This window comes from Ascidiella aspersa, chromosome 1 (genome assembly GCF_963924565.1).
Source record: "Ascidiella aspersa chromosome 1, kaAscAspe10.2, whole genome shotgun sequence".
In the NCBI taxonomy this organism is placed as follows: domain Eukaryota; kingdom Metazoa; phylum Chordata; class Ascidiacea; order Phlebobranchia; family Ascidiidae; genus Ascidiella; species Ascidiella aspersa.
The window spans coordinates 24,485,600-24,499,413 of NC_139447.1; the positions used below are offsets into that span (position 1 = coordinate 24,485,600).

At 38.0% G+C, this 13,814-nt stretch overlaps 1 protein-coding gene across 1 annotated transcript in view; it reads left to right on the forward strand.

Moving 5' to 3' along the window:
* The window catches only part of LOC146168435 (adhesion G-protein coupled receptor V1-like), a 67,386-nt gene that overhangs the window by 43,938 nt on the left and 9,634 nt on the right, over positions 1 to 13,814 (forward strand). The window contains exons 75-97 of the mRNA XM_083386269.1: positions 39 to 175; positions 574 to 827; positions 1,131 to 1,302; positions 1,789 to 1,985; positions 2,465 to 2,713; positions 3,278 to 3,477; positions 3,770 to 3,983; positions 4,112 to 4,159; positions 4,477 to 4,627; positions 4,926 to 5,088; positions 5,364 to 5,520; positions 5,704 to 5,838; positions 6,046 to 6,193; positions 6,516 to 6,700; positions 6,985 to 7,167; positions 7,289 to 7,538; positions 7,929 to 8,096; positions 8,700 to 8,872; positions 9,214 to 9,403; positions 10,296 to 10,579; positions 10,965 to 11,110; positions 11,413 to 11,614; positions 13,255 to 13,449. Coding sequence (XP_083242395.1) covers positions 39 to 175; positions 574 to 827; positions 1,131 to 1,302; positions 1,789 to 1,985; positions 2,465 to 2,713; positions 3,278 to 3,477; positions 3,770 to 3,983; positions 4,112 to 4,159; positions 4,477 to 4,627; positions 4,926 to 5,088; positions 5,364 to 5,520; positions 5,704 to 5,838; positions 6,046 to 6,193; positions 6,516 to 6,700; positions 6,985 to 7,167; positions 7,289 to 7,538; positions 7,929 to 8,096; positions 8,700 to 8,872; positions 9,214 to 9,403; positions 10,296 to 10,579; positions 10,965 to 11,110; positions 11,413 to 11,614; positions 13,255 to 13,449 — 4,201 coding nt within the window. The remainder of the gene's footprint in view (positions 1 to 38; positions 176 to 573; positions 828 to 1,130; positions 1,303 to 1,788; positions 1,986 to 2,464; positions 2,714 to 3,277; positions 3,478 to 3,769; positions 3,984 to 4,111; positions 4,160 to 4,476; positions 4,628 to 4,925; positions 5,089 to 5,363; positions 5,521 to 5,703; positions 5,839 to 6,045; positions 6,194 to 6,515; positions 6,701 to 6,984; positions 7,168 to 7,288; positions 7,539 to 7,928; positions 8,097 to 8,699; positions 8,873 to 9,213; positions 9,404 to 10,295; positions 10,580 to 10,964; positions 11,111 to 11,412; positions 11,615 to 13,254; positions 13,450 to 13,814) is intronic.

Here is a 13,814-nt window from a genome sequence, read left to right on the forward strand (position 1 = left end):
CTTGAAATCATTTCTAAACTCACATGTGCGTAACTAAGCACTTTTTTATACTTTTTGTTAGGTCGGGCCCGATTTCAAAACTTGGAAAACGAAACGGAGATCGTGATTCAGACGATCGATGACCAAGACCCAGAGTTGCCTATTGACTACTTATTGCGCCTTGTAGGAGTCAATGGTAAATTAAATTCCTAGTTTTGTTGATGTAACCGTTGACTAAGTGGTTTAACTTAATAATCTCGCCAGTGCAACTATGTTGAATTTTGTTTTGATTGTTTACTTTAAGGTGGCATTTTGGTGTAGTAGCTAGTAACTACAGTATGTAGTACTTTAGCCAATATCGTAAAGCTGAATTAAAAGTAACATTCTGTTTAATATAACAGTAAAACGTTGCACGTAATAAATTAACAGTAAGTAGAAAAAATAGACCAACAATAAAATACCTTATGTTTCAACGGTGCCACTTGTGTTCAGTTTTTGAATAAGACAAATATCAACCAAGACTTATTACTTACATGTATATCTAACTTTTTTATTGACCAGCATTTTTTTTGTTACGCCGATCTTCTCAAACAGGTGGAGCCGAGCTCGACAAACAGTCCACCGTCTGCCACATCACAGTGGCCGCGAGTGACAACCCACACGGCAAGTTCACTTTTTCCCAACCTCTCTATCATGTGAAGGAGGACGACTTGCAGATGCTGAGCTCAGAGCGTCGCGACAAATCCGATCTTTCGACAGGGTTGCCGGGATGGTCGCCAATTGCGGACGCAGTCGCGAGCAATTACGCGTCTTTGACTGTGCTGAGAAACGACGGCCACATCGGAGAGGTGAGACCCCACTTTTGGCGTTTTTTAGTAAAGCACAGAGTTAGTATCGAAAACAAAGCTTTATCAGCATCTCCGTTTTATTTGTACTGAGCTGTACCTTTCAAGTTTTATAGGTTTGGCTTTAAATACTAGGCATTTCTAGAAATGGATTTTTTGTATTTTGCTTAAAAAGAAGGCTGGCGAATATTGTTTATTATTGGCATTCTGTCAGTTTACGAGGCCTTTCATTAAAAATGCGGGTCCCGCTTGTCCATACAGTTAAAATGGTGCTGTGTTTAATGTCACTTTAATGTCGTTGTAAAGGTAGCAGTATCAATTCGAACTCGGCCAGGATCGGCCTCACCCAACAGCGACTACTTTCCAGTCGACAAGCAATTGGTGTTTGCCGACGGCGAGACGTACAAGAAGCTAGACGTTGAAATTGTCGACGACCGGATGCCCGAAGGACCGAAGACTTTCTACGTGAAAATTACCGGTAAGTCTTGACAATACGCCGTTTGACTCTACTTGAACAGAATATTTTTTTAATTTTCGGTGGAACACGCAAACGTTTTAACCATATACAAATGTTAATTTTATTTTCGGCATTTCTGATAAAGATGCTTGTATTGAAACATTACTGGTGTGCCTCGAGAGATTGCCAATTGTGCAGCGAAACTTTTTGTAATTTAGGAAAACAGAGTATATTTGTAGTTATCAATAGGCTACACGCAAGCATTTTGACTTAATACGCACTACCCATTACAAATTAATCATATTGAGACATTTACATATAGTTTGTCGTGTGTTAAGGGCGATTGTAAAATGACTTTATTGTTGTACTTTTAAAAGTGCCGCGAAATATTTAAGATATATTTAGTGTGCCGCGAGCCAAAAAAGTGGGGAACCCCTGCTCTTAATGATAAAGTTATATGTCGCTAAAGCAAATACATATAACACCGGTACTTGCTTTTGTTTTCAGATGTTACTTTACTTTCTGCCGACATCCAGCCAAGCACACCCTCCCCCATTTTACAATTGGACTCCCCTCCCATGTTAGGTGACGTAAGTGAAGCAGTGGTGCAAATCGCTAAGAGCGACGGTGCTGAGGGGGTCGTCGAATTTGCCCAGGAGCGCATTGTGGTCGAAGAAGACGTTGGATTGGTTGAAGTTCCTTTGGTATGTTGAAAGGAAAAATGTCTTCGTATCTCACTCGGCACATCTTGTAAACTTCGTAGAAGATTGCTTGAAATAATTGTGTAACAAATTTGATTTATCCCTGAGCGACAAACTTAATTATATGCAAAAGGGAAAAACATTTTAGCCAATTCGTTACGAGAAGTTATTTATTCTCAACCTTATAACAGTATTTTTGTTTGTTATGTATAACAGCTACAAAGTCAGACATTTGTAACAGCTTTAAAATATTTGTAACAGCTACAAAGCATTGTTTTGCATTAATTTATGTTTTTTGGCGACAAACGTTTGCCTTGTTTTGTTATCACAGGTATAAATAAAGATACAGATATAATGTTTGCGGAACCCTGTATAGAACAAAGATGAACATTGCTAATCCAGATTACAACCAACATTTAGCAAAAAATAACAAAATGAACTCAACCTATGAAATTCACAATTGTTTCCTTTACAATGTTAAGATTCGCGTGGAAGGAAGCTACGACACAGTATCGGTCAGCGTAAACTCGCAGAACCAAACAGCGCAACGCAACGTCGACTTTCTGCTGCCCTCTGACGGCGTTAATGTTGTGTTTGACGATGGTCAGACGATGGCGTACGCGAGCATCCCAGTGGTTGATGATGCCGAGATGGAGGGAGAAGAAAGCTTCAGTTTAGTGATAAATAGCCCAAAAGGAGGAGCCCGACTTGGACCGCGACTGTTCACCGAGGTTCATTTATTTTGGATTAGTAGTAGCCTATACTGCTGTGTGTTTTCCCGTACGAACAAATAGAATGATTTGTAACAAATATCGTTTACAGATTGAAGGCCTACAAAGCCTATATTTAATGTTAAGTGGTAGTATCGGCACTCGTCCGATACCAGGGTGGTATTAATGCCAATCTGAAACCAAATTAACTTCGGAATTTCAGCCATATTTGCGATTCAAAGCAACAGTTTAATGTTTAAAGGTTACATTTTTTAAATAGTATGTTACCAAATTGGAGGTAACCAAACTGTGTATATGGTAAAGCAAATACTAGCCTAATGCCCTGGCAAAAAGTCTGTTTCAATTTTACATATTTTGCTTGTTTGAGCCTTGTAATAACGTAATTTGGTAGAGGTTCGGATCGTATTGCGATACTTTTTGTTCAAAGTATCGGTATCGTAATAAAATACCTATTATCTGACGTCCTTACTCCACGCAGGGTTATACACTAAACGGTCCATGTCTAAAAACTTTTTGATGTCCTTAACAACTGTTCAAACCATATCACCGTTGTGCTGGTTATAGATCGTCATAAAGAAAAGCGACTATCCCAACGGCGTTCTGCAGTTTGTTGGACTCAACGACGTCGTGGTGCCCAACCCAACAATGGCAGAAGGTCCCACTCGTCTTCGGTTCGTCATCGAACGAAGGGGAGGGAACCGTCTTCCGGTCGACGCCGTTTGGCGACTCACAAGAAGTGGGCCTTACTTGATGCCATCCAGCGCGTAAGTTAAAATGAAGCATTCAGGTTACTGGAATGCGTTCTGTGATCTGTGAATTGATATCGCAACACAGCTTAGTTAACATGCTTTTATAAATTAGTAAACACAAAGTTATATTGAAGCCTTTGTGATGTTAAAAGGACATGTGCCGAAGGTAAAGACAGCTACAACACATAGCCAAACATTGATTGCAATGTTACACTCCACAGGAATCTTAATTAAAAGAAGAAGAAATGATTTACACGATCTGAAAATGTTTATTGTCTTAATCAAAGTATTGTTTTGTTATTTACAGTGCTGTTCCGCTGGACGACGACATATTAGGTCCAAAGAGCGGCTTACTCACCTTCCGCGATAACGAGGGCGGACAGAGAGAGGTTGTGATAACTATACGTCCGCATGGTGGCACGCAAGAGGTCGAGGAGTATTTTCTTCTTAGCATCGATGACTATTTGCCTGCTGATCTCAGCCCTGACCGGGGTAACGCAACTATCACCGTTCTCAAGAAGGCAAGTGTAAATCTATGTCGGTAAAATGAAATTTGTCTCATATAAAATGAAAGACGCGGTATGATATATGTTATATTTTACCATTCCCGTTTTTGTGTTGTATCTAACGTTTAGATATATTTTTTCAGGGTCATCCGAATGGCATCATAAAGTTTAACGGCCAGAACGAAGAAAAGGTTCGATATTTTTATATCAGATGTTTTATATCTCATTTATCAACCTAAATGTTTCACAAAATATGTTTTTGTGATGAAGTCTGACTTTTGTTAGGCAGATTTAGTGATTTATTTTAATGTTTCGCGCATTATAATTGAAAGGCTTATTTTGATGCAATAAAATCAAGGGCAGCTTTGTTTAACTACCAAATTTTTATGACCAATTATTGCATTTGACGTATACAAGGATATACATTTGTTTGTTTGAAATATTTACTGATATACATTTCCAATATCCATTAACTATACCTAAAAAGATTTGATTTTATGTTGAGCAGGTAGTGGACGAACCGTCTTCTGTTTTTTCGCAAGTGGTTTACCCCATCACGAGAACACAGGGTATGATCGGTGACGTCAATGTGACGTGGCTTGTTGAACCAATCAACACTTGGAATGGGGCGAGCGTCGATGACCTTCAGAATGCAAAAGGTAAAAACCAAATAGGCTTTAAATTTGCAACCTAGTATCTTTAATGCAAGTCGGTGCAATTTAATTTTTTGATGTAGTTGTTTTGCTGTCTTACCTTATTGGAAAAAAAAGCAGTAAAAATGAGCTGCTAGGAAAATTAATACCACTTATATGAAGAACGTTTTTGTTTTATTTTAAGCAAAAAAACATGTGATTTTGTATGAATTGGTCATGTGTAACATAGTCTAATACAAGTTAACTTGGGCTAATTAATGCTAATTAATCAACAAACAATAAAAAAATATTTTATTTCGCGTAGGTTCTGTGGTCATCTATGATGAGCAGGAGGATGCCGAAATTATCTTAAACATTCCAGCAGACCAGGTTCCCGAGATTCTTGAGCGATTCCGAATTACGCTTGTGTCGGCATCGGGAGGGGCCGAGATTGACGAGGAAAACAAATCGAGGGGCTTCCAAATTCGGTAAGCGTGTTTTTTATTATTAGGTGGTATAGTTGTGTTTGCATTGTAAAGTGCTTCACGCACTAAAGAGGTGTATTAATTCGTCTAATCTACAATATCGAATTGCGCCGTTTCTGTTACAATTTTATGTATATATGCTGATACATAATATACTAATTATTTTCTTTATATTTTGGTGGTTTTGTTTAGTCAAGATGACAAAAAACTATATCCAACACATTTTTGCCCCGAAATTATCAGTAAAGAATTTTGTTTTGAAATTCGATACAACGCAGACCCAACGATCGCCCACACGGCGTATTTGCCGTAGTCGCATCGGATCAGCGAATTAAGGTTGACATCGATATGACAAGGTTACTTCAGGTTAACGTCACGCGCCGAGGGGGTACTTTCGGTCAAGTCGTCGTTAGTTTCAAAGTCCAATACGATATGGTAAGTTCAGGTACTGCAGAATTCATCATCAACTGTGTTACTCCGATAGTAGTAGCCCATTTATTTAACCGCTAGAAAAATAGTTTTGACTTGGTTATGTCTTATGTCTAAAACGCCAGCATTTTTATTGCTGAACTGTAAGCAGCTGCAATATAAAGTAACACGTTTTTTTTTCTTGAAAAGCCTCAGGAAGGCGCCACGTACTTGACGACCAACACTGGTTCTGTTGAGTTTTCTGCCTCTACCCGGTGGGCGACTGAGGACATCAAGATGCGACCAGCTGTGTTCCTCGCTCTTGGCGACACTTTCACGATTCAGGTTAAAAAAATAAACTCATGATAAGTGTTATATTATTTATATATTGCCTTATACAGTACCTTGTAACTACAAATCAATAAAATAAAACCTTAATAACTATGTTAATAAAATTCAGGTATTTGATGTTATTGGGTATAGCGCTTTTTGTGCCTGTGGTCAAGTTAAATGGGGTATATGAAAACAACTGTAATATTATTTCAACTGCAGCTAACTTCTGTTGAGTTCATGGGTGGCGACGAAGTGGTAGTTCCCCCTCGCCTTGCTGATGACGCAAACAAATCGTCAGCAGTTGTTCCTCCAGAGGCCGCCAATTCACAAGTGGGCTTTAATCCAACTGTGGCGCACATCAATAGTGGTATGCCGTTGGTTGCTTTTCCTTATATTTAATAGAAAAATTTGTTTACCTTGCTGTAAGCAACGACATAGGTGTTCCTTTTTTATAACGTTAAAAAAACGCCCCCCGCCAAATGGAAGAAGGTGGATTCCTGAGGTTATAATGGAAACACATAGGGATCACTGAACCGTAATGACGAAGTTCCTTTCATCTCGTTATATGTCGTTGCTGTAAGGTTGCGATTAAAATAACGAAATCTTAACAATATTTGCGTAAATTGCGGTAACCATGATCCACGTGTGAGACAAAAAAAATTGATTACGTTACCTGATACCCGTTGCAGGTTCCCGAGACATGTGTGAGTTAACACTAACCAGAAACGGACTTTATGGTCCCGTGACCGTGTACTGGACGTCAGGATACCCAATCCAACGATTGCCACAAGGGGTCGCACAAGGACGAACCCTACCCCCTTCCGGTGACGTCACGTTGGAAAATCTACAGAGTGATGTTAACATATCCGTCAAAGTAAGTGACAGAAGACATTACTCTCTTTTTTAGCCATTCCATTTGATGATTTACGGTAAACTAGATAATTTTTTAGCGATAGTTCGTGCCGTCAATAACTTATTAATCGTATTTCTTACGAGCATTATTTTTGTTAATTACTGGCACCTTTAGAAATACGTTTTTTAAGTGATTAGAAAATGCCCTTATTTGTTGCCGATTATAAGCCTAATTTACCCTATCCATTGACCTAAGTATTAATTTGTGCTATTCCTGTCTTGCAAATTTGCACGTCATTTTTGCAGGTTATTCGCAGCAGCAGTGATCAACGCAGTGCTTTTGCGATACACGTGCCGCGAGTCTACAGCTCTATGGGAGGAGGCGCAAAACTGCTGACCAATCGTGACTTGGCAGAGATTGAACCGTGCGGGGCAGTTCGATTTGTCGATTATTCGAAACAAGTTCAAGTGGCCGATCGAACGTCAAATGTAATAAACTTACAGTAAAATTTAAAATACCGGCAACTGCAAAACTCTTTCGTATATAAAAAGCTATGTATATACCAATTCCCGATTAATGCTACAACCTAACCTTTAATGTGCTTTTTAGTTCAACCTGACCGTCGAACGACTTTACGGGAGCCGGTATGACATAATCATACGTTACATCATTATACCTGTAACCGCTCTGCCGGATGTTGATTACGTGGCTCACAGAGAAGACGACACGATCCAGATGCGTGAAGGAGAAAGAGAAACGGCTCTTCCGATTGAACTGATACAGAGTCCAGTTCCTAGAAAGAGCCGGAGTTTTATCGTCAATTTGACGATGGCTTTGCAGCCGCAAGACATTTACAACGGTTAGCGATAGAGTTAGCGGTATCCTGTTCAAAATTAAATCACCAGTGTCGAAACAAAATCTATTAAACTACACAACTTTAATTTGCCAAGACGTTGCAATTTTAGTTAATCTACCAAGGTATACTAATGTCTGGTAAACTCTTTCTACCCTTTTTAACTTATCAACAATATAAAGTGTGCTCAAGTCCCAAAGTTATATACCTAATGCTTTGTCAACATAATATTGCAAATCTCAAATAAATCAAACTAGTTTAGTCGGGCAACTGTACCCGTTCCTCCAATTCTGATAACACACATGTAATGCGATCTAGTTGGTTATAAATGTGTTGATATTATACTGTTGCCCAATATGGTGACATCATTTTGACATGCAACCGCCACTTGCACAGGTCTCTCACCACGCGTTATTCCAGAAGATAGCACCAGTTACGTCACAATTGCCGAATCGCCTGACGCACGAGGTGTATTCGCCTTTGCTGACACAACAATTGAAACGCTCGAAAGCGGCGACGACGATTTGAAGACTTTGGTGATTATGCTCAAGATTAAACGCGAAGGTACCATTTATTACGAAAATAAATTAACGAAAAACCCAAATGAATTCGGTTACTTTGTTAAATACCTAATTACAAATTTCAGTTTTTACGTTTTTCATATTGGTTAAAATAAACAGTATCTATCTCCTTATATAAGCTATTGCTGCCAGGCATAATATCAAGTTTGTAGAGCTCCTCTGTCAAATGTAATTTTTATTCCAACGTTTCGACGTCCTATGAAGACGACCTGTAAAGGACGTCGAAACGTCGGAATAAAAATTACATTTGACAGAAGAGCTCTACAAACTTGATCTATCTAGAAAATATTTACTTTTTATTTTACAAAAAAAGTTTAATTACCTAAACTTTTGCGTTGGTAAGTATACCTCATTGCTAATTAAACAATAAAACTCAAAGTATAAAAACCCGCGTTTACAGAATCCCACATGTTTCAAAGGAATTTATATTTCGCCTCTACTGGATCGACAATTCCTATAAAGTAAAAGAAATATATTATTGCTAATATTATGCTTATTAGTTTTTTGGCGTGGAAATTTTTAGTTGAATTAAACAGTGTATTTTTAACTTGTTTAAATTATCACATCGATGTGTATTAAATTAAAGTTGGAAGTCTCGGACCAGTGAGCGTAATGGTGAGCACCGTTGGTGGAGGAGAACCCTGGGACAAGAAGTTAACTGCTGGTGGCGAAGTGAAAAGACGCATCGCAGAAGATAGTACCAAACGAGCCGCTGCTGGTCAGGATTATGAAATCCGACAAACCAACGTCACTTTTAAAGTATTTTCTTGAGTTTAACTGTGTTGTTTAAACATCTAACCAAGACTTCAGCTGTGTTGTTGTTTTAGGAATCGTGTTCCTTTAGATATGGAAGCTTTTAGTACCAAAACGCATAAAATTTTAAAAAGTTAGCGGTACAGACATCGAAAAATCCTCTTCAAAAACATTAAAAAAAAAAAAAAGTAACATTAAAAAAATATATATAAAACTAACAAATTCCACTAACTTTAGTCTAAACTATTTTAATGTATAAGAAGTATACAGTAAATTTCATTGTTAATCTTTAACTTTTATGTAGTATTTGTGTCTGATGTGTAATATTTCTTATTGATCCATTCCAGAACGGTCAAATACAAGCACTGGTACCGGTTGTAATACTCGATGACGTCACCCCTGAACCCGATGAAGCATTCTTTATTTTCCTGCACTCTCCACTAGGTGGTGCCAGGGTTGATCCCGCCAAGGGCATCGTCAAGGTCACAATTAAAGAAAATGACCTTCCAAACGGTCAAATCGGTTTTGGATCAAACGGTATGCCATTCTCTCTTTTCTTTATTATTGACAAAAAGCATTGCAATTTAAAAGAAAATGCTATTTTGAACCCCACGAGGACTTATGTTTTTTGTAATGATTGAGAGACAGCAAAGTTTTGTTTCAAAGTAAAAACGCACATATATTAAAAAAAATATTATATCCGATTTTTTTCCTTTTGTGTTCAGTTAAAAAATGACCAACATACAACAGTAATTTACAAAATGGTAAACATATGACAGGGGTGGCCAGGTTGTATTTTTAGGATATCTTCCAGTATAAATTGTCGTGTGTTAATTTTTACGCCTATTTCAACTACTTGCAAATGTGTTTACTTGTCCAACTTTCATATATCCGTTTTGATAAAGTTTGTCAGCACAGACACGCCATGCGTCTCATGAATGTTTGTTAACATGTAATTCTAAGGAGCGAAGGCTTTTATCGTCGTACCCTTACATAGGCACAAGATTTATTTAATGACGTCACGTTTTTTTCTTCGTAGAAATAAAATTGGCTTAAACGTGTGAATAAAAATCGCCTAACTGTAGGTTACGAAATGCTCTTAATGTGCTACATCCATAATAAATCTAGCTGAGCAAAGGTAGGATTTTTAGAGAAGAAGAAACAGGGTAATATTAATTTCTGCCTATGTTAAAGTGTGGCTCTTTGCGGTTAACCGAGTAAGAAATGTAGCTCTTGGTCTCTGTCTTGTTAGTGTTGCGGTACAAGATTCAAGCAATCCCAATCTTCAAGTTTGCAGTTATTTATTTAACATAACTTCAAATGCTATGTTTGTATCTCACTATCCGCAGTTAAACAAAATTAAATACAATAAGTGTAAAGATTGGTTAATAAACCTACACAGGTCAATGTATTGATGTAATCTCTCCAGCTTACACCATCGACGAGGATTCGCCAACCAGAAGCTTAAACATGCGCCTGACACGAAACCACGCCTACGGTGACGCAACTCTCCGTTGGCGGGCGTTCAAGAACGTGCCGCTTGACGTCTTCTTGGATGACGAGGTACCAACTACTGAGTCAACCTTCGCGTCCACGGTCGACTTCCAGCCTGTAGACGAGCTGCGAAACCAGCTCGAGTCCACATACGGGACTGTGACGTGTCAGAGGCGGGAACTCGATTGTTACGTCACACTCACCTTGATCGACGACGATGTAAGATAGTTTTTTAACTGTATTTGTCGGACGAACATTTAAAAGTCATAGAGAAATATAAAAACATTAACGTAAAGAAATATAATTTCCACCGTGACATTTTGAGTGAAAAAGGAAAACTTACCCAATAAACGTCCGCCATCTGTCTGTGAATGCAAATACAGTAGGGTTGTTCAAAAAACACTGTTTTGTCGAATTTCAGTATGGACCCCCTGGAATTGTTAGGTTGCGTCTAAGAAACCCACAAACCAAATCTGAGCACGTTTGGTTCAGCATAAAGCGCGCTACGTCAATTAAAAAAATTAGATTTTAATTAAAATTTTTACATCGTTCGACAGCATGGACATTTGGCATGATGCGTTATTCGTGTATGTGCACTGTGCAGGTTTCCGAGTTTGCAAACAACTTTTACGTCATCCTGTTTGACGTCAGCGCTGGGGCATCAATCGATGACAATCGGAGGATTGCCAATGTTACGATGTCCGACAGCGATGCTCCTTACGGCGAGTTTCAATTTGCTCTGACTTCAAGGTATTTACTTCACATGTGAAGAAGTAACCTATAACAGCCGCTTTAGTTATTTGGTGCCAATCATATCTAAGGTGTTATATTTATTTGATAGATTTTTGTTTAAATCGAAATACTTTTCATTATAGTGATTATTATATGAAAAGAGCCAAATAATCGCCTGTCACCATCTCTTCAGCGTTTTCAGATGGATTGGTCATTTTAGCACACAATCTCTGCCAACATACGTACGCAAAACGTTATGCAGCAATAATTTAACAGAAACTATAAATTATACAACACTTGGGTATATTTTTTTTCCGCAGACTTCCGGCTATAACCAGGAAAGCGAAATCAGTTGGATTGACAATTGAACGAAAAGGAGGAGACAGCACCTCTGCCGCGGTGCGGTACGTCACACGTCAGCTGCGACGTGTCGTCACCGTTGCCGGGGCAACGCTATACCCCGCCGTTTCCAACGTCGACTTTGTGAAGAAAGAAGGCGTGATCGACTTCAAACCGGGAGAGGTAAATTAGACTTATCTGCGTGTTGTAAAAAAACTTACATGTTGTACAGGGAGTTTGTGTTCTATACCTAAAAGCTATAATGAGCCAAAAAAATAAAGAGGGGAAGGTTGCCCATGATGGGACACGTTTTTTCAAATGATTGTAGTTCTCATTTATAACAATAATTTTGAACAATATCGTGCCTGTTTGATACCTCTGCCCTTAACGCTTAAAAAACACCTATAACTTTGCCTCTAGCGTTTCAACTTTTTAATTAAATCATATTAGAAAAAACGTTGCTGTGTCCCGTCTTAGGAAACCAGAGTTTCATTTGATGGGACAGTGTGATTCGCAAGATGGGACAAGAAGAATCTGTTGTTTTAAATTGATCAGTTTGTACCACAAGCATTAAAAACAAACTTTAACTCCACCTGCTACACTTACATAAGTTTAAAACTAGCCTGTTTAGAACAATTTCACAGGATCTTAGAACGAATTTGCTTTGGTAGACGAAAATTAATATTTTTAAATTAACAGGACAAGTGCGTGGCAAAGAGTCTGCTGTCTTGCAACTTTAGCTCTGTTGTGTCTATATTTTTACATTGAATACATTATATAAATATTCTGCTTGTGTTGATAGCTCTCAACAAACACGACCTAGGCCAAGTCTTATCTGTTTGCTCGTTTGTTTTTTTGGTGAACTTTTAAACAATAATTTTGTTTTAATTCGAATAGGTATGGTTTTTGTTAAGTGAAGTTTTACCTGCATTTGCAATATTTCTTACAAACATGTTGATACGGTAATACATTTTAACCAGGTGCATTTCTTAACGTATTTTATGGATAGGGAAACCCTATAAAATGTTTTACGTCATACATCAAAAATTTAAAACTAACCATATTAAAATTTGTTAGTTGAAAACTTTTGAACTATAACAAAATGTTAGCTTCTTTAAAAGAGGTAATGGCAAGTTCATTTTTTTGTCACAATAACCCAAAATGTAGGTTGCAACAAATAGTTTCTCACTTGGGAACGGCCTGTCCCATCTTACGCACCCCACATCACCATATACAGAAGATATATTGGCTGCTTACAGGTACAAGATAATATGAAAAACTCACCTGTATAAGTAAGCCTGGTAAATTACCCAAATATTAGTAAAAAATGAATTTTATACAACTTCAACAAATATGAAATAACTCAGATATAAAAATGATAAAACTAGCAAAAAAACACCCCTGTTTTATTTAGATTGATATGTTGTAAAAACGCCGTCAGCCTACTGAAATGTTTTTGTGTTAAAATGATGGCTACCATTGGGTGCTTCAAAAAATAATTAAGAATTGGCGCTACCTAATGGTACGTTGATGTAATCCCCCACTCAGACAACGCCCCATCTAGGGCAACCTTCCCCGATATACACATGTCAAACGCCATCAGCAGTTTTAAGTTACTGTTATATCTTCTTGCTTGAAACTTATTTGACAATAATTCTTCCTCTATGTTTTGCACTTGTTCATAATGCAACATTTTCCTATACCTTTCCTGGTATAGGTTTTAAACGTGGTTTAGTAAGTGTTGTAATATTCAAGGAGCCAGCGATAACTAATATGCAGCAAAATGTAAACTGCTTTTACTATTAAATCTCTTTACCTTGCAGCGCGAAGCTTACTTGACGATCGATATCAAGTCAGACTCTTCGTCAGCCAATCCGTTGCCTCAAGTTTTTCAGGTGGTTCTTGATTGGTCGAGCGGCAGGAGTAAGCTCAGTCGAGCGTTTCGCTCCGCCAACGTCACGATCGTAGAGTCTGGCGACAACAAAAAGGTTTGGGGAGTGTACGAGGCTCTTCAGCAGGTGCGTACCTACGAGTACACGTTTAATTGGGCCTAGAATCTCATAGGTCCCCTATGATTCCCAATCAGATATCGGGCTACCTGATTTTGCCCACAAAGGGATTAATACAGCGGTCGTTGAACTCTTTAAAATATATGTCTAATCGAAATCTATTTGTCCACAAATATTTAAGCGTTACTTCTATTATAGGTGAATAGGCAAATGTCTTGATGTTAGATTAATTCTTGTGTTATCAAGATGTTATCGTACTTATCTACAGTACATTTGGGTAAAAAAAACTATTAATTTAGAAATCTCCTAGGCAATTTAAGCATCTTTTCAAATTTACTCAAATAAAACATAACGTGTATTGAAGTAAAATAAGT